The 23,253-nt window shown below is 38.6% G+C and overlaps 1 protein-coding gene and 1 pseudogene across 8 annotated transcripts in view; one reads left to right on the top strand and one right to left on the bottom strand.

Moving 5' to 3' along the window:
* TUSC3 (tumor suppressor candidate 3) overlaps positions 1-23,253 on the bottom strand; it is a 367,133-nt gene that overhangs the window by 93,355 nt on the left and 250,525 nt on the right. For all 8 annotated transcript variants that reach the window (XR_010159215.1, XR_010159214.1, XM_063816167.1 and 5 more), the window contains one exon: positions 22,460-22,549. Coding sequence is in view for 6 of the 8 variants with exons in the window: in XM_063816167.1 (XP_063672237.1) it covers positions 22,460-22,549 (90 nt within the window). In the remaining 2 variants the exon portion in view is untranslated. The remainder of the gene's footprint in view (positions 1-22,459; positions 22,550-23,253) is intronic.
* LOC134810665 (clathrin light chain A-like) lies at positions 6,761-7,406 on the top strand (annotated as a pseudogene).

The following is a 23,253-nucleotide window of genomic DNA, read 5'->3' as shown; positions in this document are numbered from 1 at the left end:
CATGGAAGCTGCCAAGGCTTGGAGCTTGTGCCCTCGGAATCCACATCCCGAGCTGTACCTTGGCCCCTTTTAGTCTCAGCTGGAGCGACAAGGATGCAAGGCACCAAGTCCCTAGGCTGCACACAGCACGAGGACCCTGAGCTCAGCCCACGAAACTATTTTTGCCTCCTAGGCCTCTGGGCCTGTGATGGGAAAGGCTTCCCTGAAGACCTTTAACATTCCCTGGCGACATTTTCCCCATTGTCTTGGGGATTAACATTCAGCTCCTCATTACTTATGCAAATTTCCACAGCCGGCTTGAATTTCTCCTCAGAAAATGGGTTTTTCTTTTCTATCTCCTTGTCAGGCTGCAAATTTTCTGAACTTTTATGCTCTGCTTCCCTTATAAAACTGAATGCGTTTAACAGCACCCACCTCACTTCTTGAATGCTTTGCTGCTGAGAAATTTCTTCCACCACATACCCTAAATCATCTCTCTTGAGTTCAAAGTTCCACAAATCTCTAGGGCAGGGGCAAAATGCCACCAGTCTCTTTGCTAAAACATAACAAGAGTCAGCTTTGCTCCAGTTTCCAACATGTTCCTCATCTCCATCCGAGACCACCTTAGTCTGGATTTCATTGTTCATATCATTATCAGCGTTTTGATCAAAGCCATTCAACAAGTCTCTAGGGAGTTACAAACTTTCCCACATTTTCCTGTCTTCTTCTAAAGCCCCCAAACTTTTCCAGACTCTGCCTGTTACCAAGTTCCAAAGTCACTTCCACATTTTTGGGTAGCTTTTCAGCATTGCCCCACTCCACCAGTACCAATTTACTGTATTAGTCCGTTTTCACACTGCTGATAAAGACACACCCAAGCCTGGGAAGAAAAAGAGGTTTAATGGACTTACAGTTCCACGTGACTGGCGAGGCCTCACAATCATGTCAGAAGACAAGGAGGAACAAGTCACGTTTTACATGGATGGTGGCAAGAGAGAGTTAATGCAGGGGAACTGCTGTTTATAAAACCATCAAATCTCATAAGACTTATTCACTATCATGAGAATAGCATGATAGAGACCTACCCCCATGATTCAATTACCTCACACTGGGTCCCTCCCATGACATGTGGGAACCGTGGGAGTTAAAATTCAAGATGAGATTTAGGTGGGGACACAACCAAACCATATCAGATGGTGCTAACTGCATGCCTTCCTGTACCCGATCTTTCCACTGACACCACCACTGCACTGACACTAGTGGCCTCTCCGCAAACGCTGCGCTGCCACTGCTGTGCTGCCACTGCTGCCAGTGTGAACGGAGGGCACATGCCCAAAAGATCTCCACCCCTGCTATGACACTGGCAATGGTGCAAACACATGCTTGGATGCCACCACACCAGCACACCCAATACCTCAGCTTGGGCAACGAGCATGCACCCTGCCAGGCTGCTGCTGCTGCTGGCATAAGTGAACCAGCACAAATCTCACTGCCACCTTCCTATGAAGCATTTTGGCTGACACCACTCATGGGAGTGTTGTGACCAGCGATCTGGGAACAACTCACCCCCTCCAGTAATCAGGAGGGACCAGAGAACAAAGCTAGGGCCTGAAACCAGCCCCCCAGAGTTAGGGCATGCAGCTTGGGAGTCCTGAGTTAAGCCATGGCCCCCCAAAATCTTCCAGAATCAAAGCCAGTCAACCATGCCCACCTTATACCATAATCAAGGCCCCAAGGATATCAAAGTGGATAAAAGAACAAAAAACTCATCCAAAGGATGACAGCTTCTAAGATTGAAGGGACATCAGCCCACGAAGATAAAAACATCCAGTGCAAGAACTCTGGCAATTCAAAAAGCCAGAGTGTCTTCTTACCTCCAAATGGCCACACTAGTTCCCCAACAATCTTTTTTTTTTTGGATGGAGTTTCCGTCTTGTTGCTCACGCTGGAGTGCAATGGCATGATCTCGGCTTATTGCAGCCTCCCAGGTTCAAGTGATTTTCCTGTCTCAGCCTCCTGAGTGGCTGGGATTAACGGCGCACGTCACCATGCTTGGCTAATTTTGAATTTTTAGTAGAGACAAGGTTTCACCATGTTGGCCAGGCTGGTATGAAACTCCTGACCTCAGGTGATCTGCCCGCCTCATCCTCCCAAAGTGCTAGAATTACAGGCATGAGCCACTGTGCCCGGCCAACATGGTTCTTAACCAGGCTAAAATAACAGAAATACAACATGGAATATGGATAAAAACGAACATCACCAGGATTCAAGAGAAAGTTGAAACCCAGTGCAAGGATTCTAAGGAATACAATAAAATTATACAGGAGATGAAAGACAAAATGGCTATCTCAACAAAGAACTAAACTGAGCTGATTGATAGAGCTGAAAATCTCAGAGAATTTCAGAATACAATCGCAAGTATCAACAGCACAATTGAGCAAGCTGAGGAAGGAATGTCAGAGGTCAAAGACTGGCTCTTTGAAATAACTCATTCAGAAATGAAGAAAAAACAATAAAGAATGAACAGAACCTATGTAAAATATGGGATTATGTAAAGGGAACCAAATCTAAGACTCACTGGTGTCCCTGTAAGGGAGAGAAAGCAAGCAACTTCGAAAGTGTATTTCAGAATATCATCCGTGAAGATTTCCCCAAGCTTGCCAGAGAGGCCAACATTCAGAGTCAGGAAATGCAGAGAACCCCTGTGAAATGCTATACAAGATGACCATCCCAAGACACATGAGATTCTCTAAGGTCAAAATGAAAGGAAAAAAAAAAGTTAAGGCAGCTAGAGAAAAGGGCCAGATCACCTATAAAGGAAACCCCCAATAAGGCTTAAAACAGCAGAAACCCTACAAGCCAGGAGAGATTCAACCTATATTCAGCATTCTTTAAAAAAAAAAAAAAAAAAAAAAAAAAGAACTTCCAACCAAGAGTTTTATATCCAGCCAACTTCAGCTTCATAAGCAAATAAGTAAAACAACCTTTTCTGAAAGGGAATTCATGACCACCAGAACCACCTCAATAGAGGTTCTGAAGGGAGTAGTAAATGTGGAAAGAAAAGACTGTTACTGGCCACTATAAAAATATACTTAAATACATACACCAGTGACACTGTAAAGCAACCACACAAACAAGTCTACGTAATAACCAGCTAACAGTAGGATGACAGGATCAAATCGATACGTATCAGTATCAACCTTGAATGTAAACAGGCTAAATGCCCCAATTAAAAGGCACAAAGTAGCAAGCTGAATAAAGAATCAAGAACCAATGGTAAGCTGTCTTCAACAGATCCATCTCACACGCAGTGACATCTATAGGCTCAATGTGAAAAGATGGAGGAAAATCTACCAAGCAAATGGAAAACAGAAGAAAGCAGAGTTTGGTATTCCAATTTCAGACAAAACAGTCTTTAAAGCAACAAAGATCAAGAAAGACAAGCCCTTTACATAGTGGTAAAGGGCTCAATTCAACGAGAGGATCTAACTATCTTAAACATATATGCACCCAATAGAGGAACACATGTTCTTAGAGACCTATGAAGAGACTGACATAACCACAGAGTCCAATAGTGGAAAACTAGTAAATTGACCACTAGCTAGACTACTAAAATAAGAGACAATATCCAAATAAACTCAATCAGAAATGACAAAGGGGGTGCTACGACTGACTCCATGGAAATATTTTTTAAAAAAAGCCCTCAGAAACTACTACAAACACCTCTATGCACACAAGCAAAAAACCTAGAAGAAATAGATACATTCCTGGAAACATACAACCTCCCATGACTGAACCAGGAAGAAACTGAATCCCTGAACTGACCAATAATAAGTTTTGAAATTGAGTAAGTAATAAAAAGCCTAACAACAAGAAAAAGCCCAGGACCAGGTGGATTCAAAGCCAAATTCTACCAGATGCATAAAGAAGAGCTGGTACCATTCCCACTGAAACTATTGCAAAAAAAAAAAAACAAAAACAAAAACAAGGGGGTCTCCTCCCAAACTCATTCTATGAGGCTAGCATCATCCTGATACCAAAAACTAACAGAGAAACAACAAAACAAGAAAACAGTAGGCCAATATTTTTTTATGAACATGGATCCAAAAATCCTCAACAAAATACTAGCAAACTAAATCCAGCAGTACATCAAAAAGTTAATCCACCATGATCAAGTAGCCTTTATCCCTGGTATGCAATGTTGGTTCAACATACACAAATCAATAAATGTGATGCACAACGTAACAGAACTAATAAAACAAACCACATATGCCAGGCGTGGTGGCTCACAACTGTAATCCCAGCACTTTGGGAAGCCGTGGTGGGTGGATCACTTGAGGCCAAGAATTCAAGACCAGCCTGGACAACATGGTGAGACCCTGTCTCTACTAAAAATACAAAAATTAGCCAGGCATGGTGGCAAGCACCTGTAATCCCAGTTACTTGGGTGAGGCTGAGGCAAGAGAATTGTTTGAACCCAGGAGGCAGAGGTTGCAAAGAGCCAAGATTACACTACTCAACTCCAGCCTAGGCAACAGAGCGAGACTCTGTCTCAAAACAAAAACCAAACAAAAACAAAAACCACCTGATCATCTTCATACAGGAAAGGTTTTCAAAAAAAATTCAATATTCCTTCATGTTAAAAACCCTCAACAAACTAGACACTGAAGGAACATATTTCAAAAAAATAAGAGCCCTCTATGAAAAACCCACTGCCAACATCATAGTGAATGGGCAAAGCTGGAAACATTCCCCTTGAAAGCTGGAACAAGATGAAGATGCCTTCTCTTACCACTCCAATGCAACATGGTACTGTTAATTCCTAGCCAGAGAAATCCGGCAAGAGAATGAAATAAAAGGCATCAAAATAAAAAGAGAGGAAGTCAAACTATCTATGTTTGCAGACAATTTAACTCTCTATCTAGAAAACCCCATAGTCTCTGTCCAAAAGCTTCTTGATCTGCTAAACAACTTCAACAAAGTTTTAGGATAGTAAATCAATGCAGAAAAATCAATAGCATTCCTATACACCAACAACATCCAAGGTGAAAGCCAAATTAAGAATGAAATCCCATTCACAACTGCCACAAAAAGAAAAAAATACTTAAGAATACAGGTTACCAGGGAGGTAAAAGACCTCTGCAATATGTCATAATTATAAAATGTTGTTCAGAGAAATCAGAGATGATACAAACAAATGGAAAAACATTCCATGTTCATGATAAGGAAGAAACACTATAGTTAAAATGGCCACACTGCCCAAAGCAATCCACAAATTCAGTGATATTTCTATCAAACTACCAAGGACATTCTTCACAGAATTAGGAAAAAAACTATTTTAAAATTCATATGGAACCAAAAAATAGCCTGAATAGCCAAGGCAATCCTAAGCTAAATGGGCAAAGCTGGAAGCATTTGGCATTACCAGACTTCAAACTATACTGCAATGCTACAGTAACCACAACACCATTGTACTGGTACAAATATAGACACACAGACCAATGGAACAGAATAAGGAGCACAGAAGTAATGCTGCACACCTACAACTATCTGATCTTTGACAAACTTGACAAAAACAAACAATGGGGAAAGGATTCCCTATTCAGTAAGGGGTGCTGGGATAACTTGCTAGCCATATGCAGATGATTGAAACTGGATCCCTTCGTTACACTATACATAAAAATCAACTCAAGATGGATGAAATACTTAAATGTAAAACCAAAACTATAAAACTCCTAGAAGATAACCCAGGAAATACCATTCTGGAGATGGGATCTGGCAAAGATTTCACGATGAAGACACTCAAAGCAACTGCAAGAAAAAGAAAAATTGGCAAATGGGACATAATTAAACTAAAGAGTTTCTGCACACCAGAAGAAGTTATCAACAGCACAAACAGACAACCTACAGAATAGGAGAAAGTGGCTGCAAATTATGCATTTGACAAAGGTCTAATATTCAGAATTTTTAAGAAACTTAAATAAGCAAAAAAAAAACTCCCTTTAAAAGTGGGCAAAGGACATGAACCGACACTTTTCAAAAGCAGACATACATGTGGCCCACAGCATAAGAAGATATGCTCAACAGCGTTAATCATTACAGAAATGCAAATCAAAACCACGAGATGCTACCTCACACCAATCAGAATGGCTATTAAAAAGACATAAAATAATAGATTTTGGCGAGATTGTGGAAGAGAAGAAAGTTTATACACTGCCAGTAGGAGTGTAAATTAGTTCTGCCAATGTGGAAGGCAGTCCGGCGATTTCTCAAAGAGCTTAAAACAGAATTAATTACCATTTGACCCAGCAATCCCATTATTGTGTATACACCCCAAAAAATATAAATTGTTCTGCTATAAAGACACAGAGATGTGTATGTGCATCATAGCACTATTAACAGGAGCAAAGAAATGGAATTAACCTAAATGTCCATCAATGGCAGAACAGATATAGAAAATGTGGCGCATATATATATATATATTTATATACACACACACACACACACACACACACACAACCATGGACTATTAAGCAGACATAAAAAAGAATGAGATCATGTGCTTTGCAGAAACATGAATGGAGTTGGATGCCATTATCCTAAGCAAACTAACACAGGAACAGAAAACCAAATAGAGCCATGTTCTCACTTTCAAGTGGGTGGTAAACACTGAGTACATATAGACACAAAGAAAGGAACAACATCTCCCAGACACTACCACAGCCACGATTGCCAGGCACGGTGTTGGTGGGTTGGTGTCTGTGTCGTTAAATTGCACGACATGGCTGAGCAAGATCCATTCGGTGTCCCTGCTGGCACCCCTGGGGATCCTGTCCTGGGGAACGGAGTGGCTGGCGCCAGTGAAGAAGACCCAGCTGCGGCCTTCTTGGCACAGCAAGAGAGCAAGACTACGGGTATCAAGAACAACAAGGTCGCCTTCGACATCCTGGATGGTGTCACCCCCAGGCCCCAGCCACAAGGTGAACAGCTGGGAGTCCAGATGCTGTTGACGGAGTGATGATGGTGACTACTACCAGGAAAGTAATGGTCCAAGAGACAATTATGCAGCTATTTCACAAGTGGATCAATTCCAATCCAGCCTGAAAATATATGCAGATGGAAAGAAGAGAAAATGGAATGCTTAGAAGCCCTTGCTGCTTATTCTCAGAAGCAAGAAGCAGAGTGGAAAGAAAAAGTGATAAATGAGCTAGAAGAATGGCGTGCAAGACGAGCAGCTACAGAAAAGAAAGGCAAACTACAGGGCAGAAGATTTTGTAAATGACATTGACGAGTCATCCCCCCACACTGGGTGGTAACAGGTGGCCCAGTTGTTTGACTGTAACCCCAAGTCAGCAAGCAGGCCAAAGAGGTCTCCTGCATGCACTCAGTCCTCAACTCCCTCAAGCAGGCGACCCCTGGTGCACTGACAAACCGCTCTTGGAAACACTACATCTGCAGTATCTTAATCCTACCCACTGAAATTCTACAAAGTAACTGGATTAATTGCGCTGAGTTCTTTTGGACCAAACTTTTTTGTGTTTACAGCTGATCGTTGTTTGTGATTGCACGTTTCCTTCAACTGTGTCCTCCCTGGCATACAGAGAGGAGAGGAGAAGGAGGAAATGGAAGGGAGGGAAATCTCCTAACAGCAGCCTCAATGTGCGCTTTTGTGCGTTATTCTGAGAATAAATTTTTATTTCAAACAAAAACAAAAGACCAAAGACAGAAACAATAGATACTAGGGAGTACTTGAGGGTGAGGATCATAAAACTACCCATCGGGTACTATGCTGATTACCTGGGCAATGAAATAATCTGTACATCAAACCCCTGTGACACACAATTTAGCTATATAACAGATCTGCACATGTACCCTTGAACCTAAAAGTTAAAAAAAAAATACTGAAGTGTTAGTTTTTGAATGTTTATTTTATGTAAGGCTACGAAAAACTTACTAAAGTCATAGACTAGCATTATATGGAGTCAAAACCTAATGATGCTTGATAAACATGCATTGAAAACAATTTTTCTGAGTTATTGAAATGTACATCTTATTCTGAAATTGTAGAGTTATAAATGAGAAACGCTTTTTTCAATCCTGAATGTATATAATTATGAGTATCTTCAATATAATTGTACTCAACTTTATTGATACGATGAAAATAATATCTTTGGTTTTTTTAAGACCACAGGACTCTTTCCAATGTACTACACAATTTTCCTAATAGGAAAAAAATTAAAGAATATGAAAAAGTTAACAGGTAATTTATCCCTTTCTCTGTGGGAGGACTGATTCTTCTCTTTTTGTTCTTACCCTTTCTCCTCTGATGTAATATTTCTTCTTGATACTCAGAGAATAATTAACTGTATTAGATGAAGTTTGACATATTAAAACACATTCTCATTATGCAGTTCTATAATCCCTCTGTGCATGTGGTTTTAATTACAAACAAATGTTAGCAGGGAAAACAATTTTTTTCTGATATACTTAACATTTTGAAAGGCTAAAGATATAATTTGAGTTCCTATTTGCAAATAAAGATTTATTTATCTATGCAGTATCATTTATTTAGTATCTGCCACGTGTGAAGTGCTTTGTCATGAAGTAAGGGTACAAATCACAAGGTTCTTCGTTGTAATTAATTGGCAGGATCATAGATAGGCAGCAACAGTTGAAGGGAAGTGTAAGAGCAGTCTGGGCTGGCAATCAAGATTCAGTCAGACGTTAGGATCAAGAATGCATGTAGTTTAAATGGTGACACTAAAAATTAAAACCAGGTGGAAAGAAGGAATGAGCGGCAACAACAGATGCTAAAGATGGAGTTCTACCAAAGCTAACTAGACAGACACAAATATGAAAAAATAAAAAGGAATATAAAGATTAAGGCAGAGTTTGAAAGACATCAGACGCAGTGTCACAGCCATAAAATGACCATGGTGCTGAGGCAAAATTCTAAAACAATTCCAGCCTCAAATATCATGTAACTCAATAAGAAGCGAGGCTCTGAAGACTGAGACTTGAGGCTAACCGATATCATATTATGTATCCCCACTAGATGATGAGCTGCATGATGTATCTGTACTAATACTGGAAACAGAGTACCTAACAAATATGTTAATCAGATGGAAAAATGGAGGCATAAATAAATAAGAGGGAAGAATCTGAATTCCAAATACTAACATCAAGATTTCTGTATATCCTTAATGTATGTCAATTACTCTTGTCTTACCATTTTTTTGTTTTTGGGTTTTTTTTGTTTTTTTTTGAGACGGAGTCTTGCTCTGTCACCCAGGCTGCAGTGCAGTGGCACGATCTCGGCTCACTGCAAGCTCCGCCTCCCAGGTTCAGGCCATTCTCCTGCCTCAGCCTCCCGAGTAGCTGGGACCGGACTACAGGCGCCTGCCACCACACCCGGCTAATTTTTTGTATTTTTAGTAGAGACGGGGTTTCACTGTGTTAGCCAGGATGGTCTCGATCTCCTGACCTTGTGATCCGCCCGCCTCGGCCTCCTAAAGTGCTGGGATTACAGGCTTGAGCCACCATGCCCGGCCAGCTGGGTTTTCTTGTTTAAAAATTTCAGGATAATGTTAACATTCTCTTTGCTGGTGGTATGAAGACTGTAATAAAGCTACTGAATGCCCTTTGTAAATATTTCTGTTGAAAATATAATAATTATATTTAATCTAAATCAGTCTATATGATTTTTAAGTTTTTTAAAAAATGGGATGATAGCATCCTTAATGACTCTCAAAGACCTAGCATGTGCAAAATCCCTGAGGCATGAAAGTGAAGAAAGTTGGATAAAGTGCAATATGACTGCCTAAGAAATAGAAAAAAAAAAAAAAAGCCTCGATGATAAATTTTAGACTAAATCAGCCGGTCATTTTGCAATAAAATGTTCTGCATGTGCATGCAGAATATAACGCTTAGTTTTACTCACAACTGAATTATAATGCAGTGAAAATTTTTGGACTATATCTGGCAAACCCATAGCAATCCTCAAGCAGTAGCTAAAATCCAAATCTTGAAAATAACGCATTTGTTCACGGTGGGAGTTACAGCCTACTCATAAGCTTTATTTCATTAAATGCATATTGTTAAAGATTATTGCTTTTTTAACAACAAAAATTGTTTTTATGTCCTATGTAACCATATGTTTGTATAGTTTCCCTTTAGCTAAACAACAATGACTGCTTTTGTGTTGATTTTCATGCTGTTAAGTGGACCATTAGTACTTGACTTGTGCCATTACATAGTATCTTAATAGTGACAAACAAATCAACTTGCAAAGCAGCACAGCATCACACTGCCTGCACTATTAATTTTCTTTATATTCTCAGTATTCATTTACATTTAAGCTCAATGAAGAAACACTTTGTGAATATCTTCAGGTTTTCCTAGACATGTTTGATTTCACAATTAATATATGAAAATGTGAGCAGAGTCACTAGCCTTACAAATACCACTAATTTTTCAAAAAAAAACCTAAGAACTAAATGAATACCCAACAAAATACTCCTGTCTTTTATTAAGCTTGTCAGGCCCAATTTGCTCAATGCAGTTGGAAAATTAAGCTATTAAAGATAGAATCAGAATTTCAGAGCTCATATAGGTCTGTTATATATTGATTCTGTTGACTGCCACAAACTATGTGCCATTCTAAGCAGTGTTTCCCCCAAGTGTACACTGTTGATGTTAAGGTCAATGTGTAGTAGAAATAAATAGCCCAGAGGAATGCAGTGAATACCACTTTTGAAAAATACAATTCAAAACAAAGGCCCTGTTGACAGAGCATCAATAATAAACTTTCTGTTAAGGGAACAAATTATCTATCCAACTGTTTAAGAATTTTTAAAATCTTCAAGATATCTAGAAACAGCCGGGAACTGTCCACCAAGAGGAACCAAAATATCAAATAAACCATCACACTCTGAATAAAGATTTTGTGAGAAAGCATCAAGTCAATAGAGAAGAGATGGACACTGTGATTAAAGAGGGAGGAAGCCAGAAAGCCACTCAGAGTCGCTGGGCACTAGGACCGGCCTCCTGTACTGAACCAGACCTGAGGAAGTGGTGAGTGAAGGAATTTCGGCACCACACTCCCACCACATACCTCTGGGATCCCAGCTACAGGTTTCCCAAGACCCCCAAAGACCTCTGAACCGGCAGGGAAGCCACTCAGATAATAGGCAGAAGCACAGCTCAAACTTGCATGCACCCCCAAATGTTTCACTACGCAGTGAAGCTGCAGCAAAATGTGACCAAAGGTGTTCATGCCCCGAGGTGTGCCATGCTGTACTGAGTGGCTGTAGCTACTGCTGTCTGCTAGGATGCAAGAGAGCAGGGCCACCATTGCCACAGGACTGGGGTGCATCTGATCCATGTAACCCCGTGGCCCCTCCTAAGCCTGCCTGCCTGAACGATCTTGCAGAAGTGTGCCCACAGCACAGCCTCCATTGCCCCATCTGAGTGTTTTGCTGGAGGTCTAGGAGCAGTCTGCTCTCCTGCAGCACAGCTGCTGCTTTACATCCAGGGGCTAGAGAACAAACCCCTGGATCTGGTCCCAACTCCCCAGGACTTGACCACACCACCCAGGGATACCAAGCTGCAGATCTGTGGTCTTAGCTTGAGTGGGGAAGCAGCCCTCAATCTCAGAACACAGAGAAGACTGTGGCATGGGCTCATGTGCTGACATGAGAGCTGGGCATCCCTCCTTTCATAAGACCAGTCCGGGAGGAACGCAGCCTGACAGCCAGCTGCAGCTTCTTCCCCAGGGAGTCCCAAGGCATCAAATGCCTAGAACAGTGATCTAGGTGCAGAAGGCTTATGACAAGCTTAGCCGGTTGGGCCTGCTCCTGGTGCAGACACTGGCGGGAGACCCACCAGGTCAGGAGAACTCAAGCCTGCTGGGCTGCCAGGCTGAAAATATACCAGTTGTACACACGGTGCCACTGCCCTGGTCGGGATCCTCTGCCCTTCCTCTACTGCATCACCAGACCACCAGTGAACACACTCCACAACTCGCTCTGACTCTGGCAAATACAGAGGAACAGTGGGTTCCCAAGGAGTTGTGACTCTCCTGGACTGCTCTACGGGAGGCAGAAGCACAGCCCATTAGAGCCTGCCCCCCACCCACCCCTGGGGCAAGGTAAATGTTGGAAAGGCACCAGTAGTTGAATGGGTTACCACCAAATCTCAGAAACCAGAGAGGCAGTCATATATGGCCCCCGCCTTCCCTCCCCAGAGCACTACGGTGAATGCAGTGAAATACAAAAGTGGAGAGCACGACTAAGATCCTATTTTCAGGCCCTTATCTCTTAAGTGTCAGCTGGTGGACTGCACTCTGAATTACACCACCAAACAAAACCACATTGCTTCAACACTCAGAGCCTGTGAAACCCACCACAGGAACCTATTTACAACCAAAGAAACCATACAAAGTCTTGGCCATATGAAAGTACTCAGAAACGAAGCCAGCTGACTATACACACCATATACCATAGTCAAACCTTCAAGGAAAAAAGAATATAAAAATAAAAAGCCCCAACAAAACAACAGCAAATTCAAAAAGAAAAAGAAGCACCAGTTCCTTCTGAGAAGGAATCAGTGCAGGAAGTACAAGAATTGAAAAAGTCAGTGTTTTGTAATGTCCAAAGGATTGCACTAGCTCCCTAACAATCGATCCTAACCAGGATGAAATGTCTGAAATTAAAGATATAAATTCAGAACCTGGATGGCAAAGAAGCTCAATGAGATCCAAGAGGAAGCTGAACTCCAATCCAAGGAAGTCAGAAAAGCAATCCAAAATTTGAAATACAACAAAGATATAGTAAGAAAGAAACAAACTAAACTTCTGGAATTGAGAAATCCACCATAGGAATTTCAAATTACAGTTGGAAGTCTTAACAATAGACTAGATCAAGCAGAAAAAACAATTTCAGAGCCTGAAGATCACTCCTTCAAATCAACCCAGTCAGATAAAAATAAAGAAAAAATAATTTTAAGAAATGAACAAAGCCTCTGAGAAATAAGAGATTGTGTAAAACAACCAAATGTATGATTCATTGTGCATTCTTAAGAGAAAGCAGAAAACATGGAAAACATATTTGAGGATATAACCCACAAATATTTCCCCAATGTCGCTAGAGAAATGAAAGTGCAAATACAAGAAATGCAGAGATTCCCTGCAAGAAACTACACAAGTTGACCGTCCCCAAGGCAAATAGTCATCAGCCTTTCCAAGGTCAATGCAAAAGAAAAAATCTTAAACGCAGCTAGAGAAAAGGGTCATATCACCTCTGAAGGGAACCTCATCAGGCTAACATAGTACTTCCTATCAGAAAACATACAAGCCAGAAGAGAGTGGGGCCTACTTTTAGAATTCTTAAACAAAATTCCAATCAAGAATTGCATCTCATGCCAAACTCAGCTGGTAAGTGAAAAAATAATGCCTTTCCCAGAGAATCAATCACTAAGAGAATTCATTACCACAAAACTGGCCTTACAAGAGCTACAAAAAAAAAAAAAAGAAAGTTCTAGACATGGAAACAAAAGAACAACAGCTGCCACCACAGAAACACACATAAGCACATGGCCCAGAGACCCTATAAAGCAAGTACACAATCAAGACTAAAAGTTAACCAGCTAACACCACCACGATAGGAAGAAAACTTCACATATCAATATTAACGTTGAATGTAAACAGTCTAAATGCTCCACTTAATAGACACACAGTGGAAAACTGCATTAAAATATGTTCCGTCTCCAATAGATCCATTTCACATGTAACAATACTCATAGGCTCAAAGTAATGGAAAACAATCTAACACTCAAATGAAAAACCAAACAGAGCAGAGGTTGTACTTATACGAGATAAAAGTGACTTTAAAACGACAACAGTTAAAAAAGGACAAAGAAGGTAATTACATAATGATAAAGAGTTCGATTCATCCAGAAGACTTAAGTATCTTAAATATATATGAATCCAAAATTAGAGCACCCAGATTCATAAAACATTCATAAAAAAATTCTAGACTTACAAAAAGACTTGGACAGGCACACAATAATAGTGGGGAATGTCGAGACCCCACTCACAGCATTAGACAGATAACTGAGGCAGAAAATTAACAAAGAAATTCTGAACTTAAATTCAATGCAATGGACCTAACTGACATCTACAGAATACCCCACACAACAACTGCAGAATAAACATTCTTCTCATCTGAACATGAAACATACTCGAAGATCAATCACATCCTTGGTCACAAAGTAAATCTTAATAAATTCAAAACAATCAAAATCATACCAAGCATATTCTCAGATCACAGTGGAATAAAAATAGAAATTAATATCAAGAGGAAATCTCAAAAACACAAAATTACATAGTAACTAAACAACTTGCTCCTGAATGATTTTTGGGTAAATAGCAAATTAAGACAGAAAACAAAAAATTCTTTGAATCAAATGACAGCAAAGATACAACATACCAAAATCTTTGGGATACAGTAAAAGCAATATTAAGAGAAATGTTTATAGTGTTAAATACCTAGATCAAGAAGACAAAAATCTCAACAGTCTAACATCAAAGCTGGAGAAATCAGAAAAACAAGAAAAAACTAGCCCAAAAGGTAGCAGACAAAATAAATAACTAAAATCAGAGCATAATTGAATGAAACTGAAGCCCAGAAATCCATATAAACAATTAATGAAACCAAAAGTTGGTTCTTTGAAAGGATAAACAAGATCAAAAGACTACTGGCTAATAAAGAAAAAAAAAAGAGAAAAGATCCAAATAAGCACAATCGGAAATGACAAAGGTGACATTACAACTGATGCCACAGAAATAAAAAAGATACTCGGCACTATATTAATGCCTTGTTGCATAAAAACTAGAAAATCTAGAGTAAATGGATGAATTCCTGGAAACATACACTCTTCCAAGACTGAATCAGGCAGAAACTGAAACCCTGAACAGACAAATACTGACTTCTGAAATTCAATCAGTAATAAAAAACCTACTAACCAAAAAAAGCCCTGGACCAGATGTATTCAGATGAATTCCATAAAATATATAAAGAAGAACTGGTACCAACCCTACTGAAACTATTCCAAAAAAAAAAAAAAGGAGGACGGAATCCTCAGATGAATTCAAGATGGATAATAAAGAAGAGCTGACATCAATTTTACTGAAACTATTCCAAAAAAAAAAAAATCAAGGATGAAGGAATCCTCCCTAACACATTCTATGTAGCCAGCAGCACCGATATCAAAACCTGGCAAAGACACAACAACAAAAATTTATACACCAATATCACTAAGGAACATAGATGTAAAAATCCTCAACAAAATATTATTATAGCAAACTGAATCCAACAGCACATTCAAAGGTTTAATTCACTATAATCAAGGAGGTTTCATTTCTGGGATGCCAAGTTGGTTCAACATACACAAATCAATAAATGTAATACACCACATAAACATAATTAAAAACAAAACCATATCATCACAATAGGCACAGAAAAAGCTTTCAATAATGTCCAGCATCTGTTCATGATAAAAATCCTCAAACGCATCAAAGGAATATACTTCAAAATAGTAAGAGCCATCTATGACAAACCCACAGGCAACATCATACTCAACAGGAGGCAAAAGCTGGAACCATTCTCCCTGAGAACTGGAACAAGACAAGGATGTCCACTCTCTACTCCTATTCAGCATAGTACTGGAAGTCTTCATGAGAGCAACAAGGCAAGAAAAAGAAACAGAAGACATCCAAATAGGAAAAGAATAAGTCAAAGTATCTCTCTTTGCAGACCATATGATTCTATATCTAGAAAACCCTAAATACTCTACCAAAAGGCCTTATAAACGATTTCAGTAAAGTTTCAGGATACAAAATCAATCTACGAAAATTAGTAGCATTTCTAAAACACCAATAACGTTCAAGGCGAGAACCAAATCAAGAACGCATTCTTATTCACAACTGCCACAAACATACACACACACACACACAAATTACCTAGGCATACATGTAACCAAAGAGGTGAAAGATCTCTATAAGGACAACTACAAAACACTGCTGAAAGAAATCATAGATGACACAAATAAATGGAAAACCAACCCATGCTCATGGATTGGAAGGCTCACTATCATCAAAATCGCCATTCTGCCCAAAGCAATCTACAGGTTCAGTACTATTCCTCTCAATTTATCATGATTTTTCACAGAACTAGAAAAAAAAAAGCTATTCTAAAATTCATATGGAACCCAAACAGAGAACAAATAGCCAAGGTAATCCTAAGCAAAAATAACAAAGCTGGAGGGATATTACCCAACATCAAACTACACTACAAAGCAACAGTAACCAAAACAGCATGGTATTGGTACAAAAATAGACATGCAGACCAATGGAACACAATAGACAACCCAGAAGTAAAGTTACACATCTACAACCACCTGATCTTTGACAAAGTCTACACAAACAATGGGGAATAAACACCTATTCAATAAATGGTGCTGGAGTAACTGGCTAGCCATATGCAAAAGAATGAAACTCGATCCCTAGCTTTCCATATATACAAAATTAACTCAAGATGGATTAAAGACTTAAAAATACCTAAAACTATAAAAACACTAGATGAAAACCTAAGAAATATCCTTTTGGACACTGGCATAGGCAAACATTTTATGACTAAGTCTTCAAAAGCAATTGCAAATAAAACAAAAATTGACAAGTGGAACCTAATTATACGGAAGAGCTTCTACACAGCAAAAGGAACTATCAATTGAGTAAACTGACAACCTACACAACAGGAGAAAATACAAACTATGTATCTGATAAAGGACTAATATCCAGAACCTATAAGGAACTTAAAAAACTTAAGCAAAAAACAACCCCATTAAAAAGTGGGCAAAGGATATGAACTGATATGTGTCAAAAGAAAACATGCAAGTGGTCAATAAACATGAAAAAATGCTCATCAACACTAATCATCAGAGAAACGCAAATCCAAACTACAATGAGACACCATTTCCCACAAGTCAGAATGGCTATTACAGAAAAGTCAAAAAAAAAAAAAGATGCTTCCAAGGCTGTGGAGAAAAGGGAATGCTTATACACCACTGCTGGGAATGTAAATTAGTTCAGCCACTGTGGAAAGTACTTTGGAGATTTTTCAAGAAACTAAAATTAGAACTGCCATTCTACCTAGCAATCTCGTTACTGGGTATATACATTAAAGAAAATAAACAGTTCTACCAAAAAGACACATGTACTTGTATGTTCACTGTAGCGTTATTCACAATAGCAAAGACATTAAATCAACCTAGGTCCTCATCCATGGTGAATTAAATAAAGAAAATATGGTGCATATACACCAAGGAATACTATGCAGCACAATAAAATCATGTCCTCCAAATCAACATGAATGCAGCTAGAGGTGCAAATTCACACAGAAACAGAAAACCAAATATTTTATGTTCTCACAAGTGGGAGCTAAACCTTGGGTGCATACGAACATATACATTAGAATAACAGATGCTAGGGACTCCAAAAAGAGGGAGTGAGGGAAGGAGGCCAAAAGCTGAAAAACTTCCTATCTGTGTGATGGCCTCAGTAATGCCCAGTCCTCAGCATCACACAATATACTCTTGTAACAACCTGCGCATGTACTCCATCAATTTAAAATTTTTTAAAAGACTTGTTAAAATGTGAAATAAAGACAAAATTTCCTATAGAGATAGATGTTCTTAAATATGCATACATTTTTCTACTTTATTCTGAAGGATTGTTTACAAGATATATGATATTGGCTTAAAAATAAAACTATATTTAATTGATGAGACTTTTATTTGTTGCTTTTTTTCCAGTGCATATCTTGAAATAAAACCAATACCCAATGTGGTTTTTTCATTATTTTTTTCCTCTCATTTGGAATCTACTAAAAAAAATAAACTAATATAAATTGTAGTAAATACAGTCTATGAGTAGTATACCGCCCATATTTCTTTGCCCTTAATGCCTTAGTGTGTTCCAGCCTGACTTCCACCACCAGCACCTGCATTTCTTTGACTGGATGGCTTTGACAGACAAAGTCCACCAGTGCTGGAGAAGTAATAACTTTGCCAAGAGAATAGCACTCAGCAAATGGCTGATGAGATCTGGCGTATATATACCTCAGCTCCCTTACCACTGTAGTAGGAAAGTTGACATACATGCTCTACACAGGCTCCCAGAGATCCCATAGCAGAATTAAGCTTCAGTGGCTCACAATACTGACTGGATAAACATGTTTTTTGACTGCTTTCCTTCCTAGACTCAGTTTCCCTCTTTTCTCCCATGTTTCCTTAACCTCCAATATGAACTTCTTTCACTTAAATCACTGTCTTTGGATCTGTTCTGAAAGGACTTCAAAATAAGACAAGTGTGTTTTCAACTTTTAAAAGTGCTTATGCAGACGAGGCCTCTCCAACCAGTGGATGTCTTTGTCTTTCTCTTTCTGTTCCTCCCACCCATGGCACCCTTCTTGGTGCCTCCAGCGTCTGCCTATCTTACTACTCCCCACCTTTCCTGCCCCTGCACTAAGCCTACTGCTGGCTTGGCCCTGGTAGCTATGTGTCATAGGACCTGGCTCTGTCTGACACCACCTTCCCTCTTTGCCTTATGGCACTGCTATCTACCAGGTTTGTGCTGATATGGGCATGGACAGAGCCATTCTCAGCCCTGTATTTATTATCAGATTTTATCTACCAAAAACTACAAACTAAGAAAAGCAGAATTCAACTCATTTTACAGAAGAAGAACAGAGAGAATAAGTAACTTCCCCAAAAAAGACAGACCTGGTAAGAGTCAGAGTTTGGAAAAGAACCCTGCTCTGTTTTCTTTCTGTTTCTCTTTGCCTGCACACTTCAGGACAAAGGCATAAAAATGTCTCTGCGAGCCAGAGTCTTTACTTTCTCTTATCAAAATCTCTTTTTAAGCATATAAAATGTCACAGATTAAATCATATTTACTAATGCATAGTAAAAGAAAACCCATTTACAGATGGGCACAGTGGCTCAGGCCTGTAATCCAAGAACTCAGGGAGGCCAACGCAGGAGAACTGCTTGAGTCCAGGAGTTCAAGACCACCCTGGACAACACAGTGAGACCCTATTTCTTGGGGAAAAACAGAGGCCAGGCACAGTGTCCGAGGTACTTAGGGCACTGAGGCAGGAGGATCACTTGAGCCAGGAGTTCAAGGCTGTGGTGAGCTATGATTGTACCACTGCACCAAGGTGACAGAGTGAGACTCTAACTCTATAAAACAAAATTTTAAAAAATTTAAAAAATAAACATTTACAAACAAATCATATTTACTGATGACTTTCAATATACACAACCATCCTAAACATTAAATGTAGGTCAGCATGATCCTAAGCTCTAGCTATTTCAGTTTTTCAAATTTTCTCCTTTTTGCAGAAAAAGAAAATCATTCTTTGGGGTTACATGCTAGATGGATTAGTTTTCTTGGCTGCAAAATATGCAGGAAGTCAAAATTACATCTAAGTTTCTCTAGGCTTCTCACTTTCAGTACTCTGATATTTGGAGCTGGATGATTTTTTAATTGGGTATAGGAGGCTGTCCTTTGTATTTTAGGTGTTTAGCAGCATTCCTGGCCTCTACCACTAACTGCCAGTAGTCGGCAGTTGCCCTGAAAGTTGAGACAATCTAAAATGTATCCAGACACTACCAAATGTCCCCTGGAACAACCCAGGAAATACCATTCTGGACACTGGCCTTGGCAAAGCATTTATGGATAAGACCTCAAAAGCAATCTAAACAAAATAAAAAATAGACAAGTGGGACCTAATTAAACTAAAAGGCTTTGGCACAGCAAAAGAAACTATCAACAGACTAAAAAGACACCCTACAGAATAGGAGAAAACATTTACAAACTATGTACCTGACAAAGGTCTAATATCCAGAATCTATAAGCAACTTAAATCAACAATCAGAAAATAAATAACCCCATTAAAAAGCAGGCAAAGACATGAACAGACACTTCTGAAAAGAAGACAGATAAGCGGGCAACAAATATATGCAAAGATGCTCCACACATCATACATTTAATTTCTAATAATTTAATTACATACATTTAATTTCTAATCATCAGAGAAATGCAAATTAAAACCACAATGAGATATCATTTCACACCAGTCAGAATGGCTGTTTTTTAAAAGTCAAAACATAATAGATGCTGGCAAGGCTGTGTAGAAAACGGAACACATACACTGCTGGTGGGAATGTAAATTAGTACAATTATAATGGAAAACAACATGAAGATGTCTCACAGAACTTAAGATAGAACTACCGTTCGACCCAGCGATCCATTGCTGGTATATACCCAAAGGAAAATAAATTGTTCTACAAAAAAGACACATGCACTTGTATGTTCATTGCAGCATTATTCTCAATACCAAAGATATGGAAACAACTGAGGTGTCCATCCACAGTGTGGATAAAGAAAATGCGGTACATATACAACATGGAATACTACACAGCCATAAAAAAGAATGAACTCATGTCCTTTGCAGCAATATGGATGCAGCTGGGGCCATTATCCTAAGCAAATTAACAGAAAAAGAAAATCAAGTACTGCATGTTCTTATAAGTAGGAGCTAAACATTGGATACACATGGACACAAAGATGGGAACAGACACTGCAGGCTATTAGAGGGTAGAGGAGGAAAGGGCTGAAAAACTACCTATTTGGTACTATACTCAGTACTTCGGTGACAAGATCATTCATACCCCAATCCTTAGTATTATGCAATATACCAATGTAACTAACCTGCACCGGTATCCCCTAACCTAAAATAAAAGTTCTAACAACCAAAGGAAAAAAAAGTCTGACACCCTCCCAAAAAAAAGAATACAATATGTTAAAACATTTCATAAGAATGATGAATAATTTTTCGTATACTTTAACAAACCATAAACAATAATGAAAAGTAATGCCTTAATATGTTTTATACCTAAAGAATACTCTTAGAAGAATATTAAAAGGCAGTAACAAAAATTTATAAGATTTCCTAAATTTACAATGTTAAGTGTCATTAACACAATAGCGATCAAATCTTTGCATCAGGCCCTTCTTTATGTAACAGAAATATATCAGTGACGAAAACTGATAAAATCCATTCTTTCAGAAGCTTATATATTACTGGGGTCATGGCAAAAGGCAAATGGACAAAATAACACATTCAGTAAATTATGTAGCATATTGTAAGGTGACAAGTACTGTGGAGAAAAAATAAAACAGGAGAGGGAGACAGAGTATAGGGACCAGGGAGGAGGAAGAGAGGAAAGGGCTAACTTTAAATAGTGTCGTCAGGAAGGGTCCTGCTGGGAAGCCAGCATTTGTGTGAAAAATTAAAGGTAAGGGAATAATTTATTGCTCTAAAATTGCTTCCAATTATTTTTCTTTGTATAACTGAATTTTGAATATTGAAGACTTTCTGAAATTACTCTTCTAAATAATGCCAGATTTCAAAAACATATAAATATAGCAAAAACTATGTCTAACTTATTATGGCAACCAATTATTCAAAGAGGCTAGCTTTAACTCCATATCCTTGTCTTCCACTACAGAAATCTGAAAATGTTCCCAAAAATATGGGACCAAATTGATTATTATATAGTAACAATAATTATTTTATTATTAGCAGGTGGACAGAAAGAAAGATGAAACAAGAATAGTTATGAGAGCTGAAAAAGTCTAGTGATGGGTACAAGAAGCCATGCCATTATATTATTCTCAAAATATCTATCTTTTCCAAAAGAAAAAGCAGAAAAGGTTAGAGAAAAAACGAAAAACTGTTCATCTTCACCACCCTAATACTGTTTCAAAGACAGTATGTTTCTATGTTGATTTATCACAGTATTTCCTATTCACCAAACGTAAAGAGAAGGCAACAAACACAGTTATGTGAATTCGGTGGCAGTTACTAACGTGAACTCTGCTACTAATGTAACAACATATCAATTTCACTTTTAATTCTGTGGCAAAGAGTTCCTAACATTCTAATACAATGACCACCTGGGTTCTTAATAATGTCTTAATCCCTTCTGAAGAAAATTAAATTTACCATGGATGGGAGGGACATTGGCTATAAACTGTTCCGATTTCCTCTAGTGGGGTTACATATTATCGCCATAGCAGCAGATAAACTTGAAAAAATAGTGAATGCATGTATATTTGATAAGGTAGATATTAATTTTTTAAATCAACACCAAAGCAGCCCTCATCCTAAAAAAAGTAATATTGTGTGTGTGTGTGTATGCACATGTGTGTATAGGTGACACAGGTAGTAAATGAGAAAGAATATATATTTTGACTGACAAACAGAATCTTTTCCTACTAAATACTAAACATAATTTCTTATTCCTAAATTAAGCTGGATTAAACTTCAGAATATTCATGCTTATAAATTACACTTACCACTTGTCCATTGTGTGGGTTCTTATGAGCATATGGAGGTCCACGGATATGGTTCCACATCTGGCCAGAAGTCATAGCAAAGACTATACACTGAAAAACAGGGTGCAATGTTTCAATATGTAAACCAGAGAATACCAGAATAATGCATTTCTAAAAGACAATGGTCATCATGAAAGTATCTTTTAAAAATCATGTATCAGCTCACACATTTTAAAAAATTTCACTTATTAATTATGGGACTTTGAGTAAGTTACTTATTCTCCCTGCATCTCAGATTCCGTATCTATAAAATTGGTATGCCAGCTCTGTTAAAGAAATATGTTAATGATTACATCGGATAACATAGGTAAAGCATCTGGCCTGCTGACAGGCAATCTGATACTATGTGCTCACCTGAGCCAGTCAGAAGCACAGATGAGACACTTGATGTTCTAGTGATATTTTAAAGGACATGATAATCATCTTCTATATCCTCTAAACATCATTCTTCTATTAGTTTGGATAACCAAAACCCTACGTTCTTGGATTACGGTACTTAAATCTCCGTAAGTACCTAAATACTTTCAGCAAAGTTTCCGACACAGTAAATTCAGAAGATGTTTAGAGATGGAAGAAATCACAAAAAGACATAGCCAGGAATAACTCACAAAGATTATATACCTACTGAATATATCAGACAAAGCCGTATTTGGAAAACTAATAATGAAGATCCAAGGTATTGCAGAGAGGGTGGGGAGAGAATGTATAAACCAGAAGTCACAGTTCAATCAGTATAACTGAGGTGTCAGCATGTT

This window comes from Pan troglodytes, chromosome 7 (genome assembly GCF_028858775.2).
Source record: "Pan troglodytes isolate AG18354 chromosome 7, NHGRI_mPanTro3-v2.0_pri, whole genome shotgun sequence".
NCBI classification, from domain to species: domain Eukaryota; kingdom Metazoa; phylum Chordata; class Mammalia; order Primates; family Hominidae; genus Pan; species Pan troglodytes.
The sequence above is the reverse complement of the archived record's forward strand: the minus strand, read 5'-3'. Positions and strand labels throughout refer to the sequence as shown.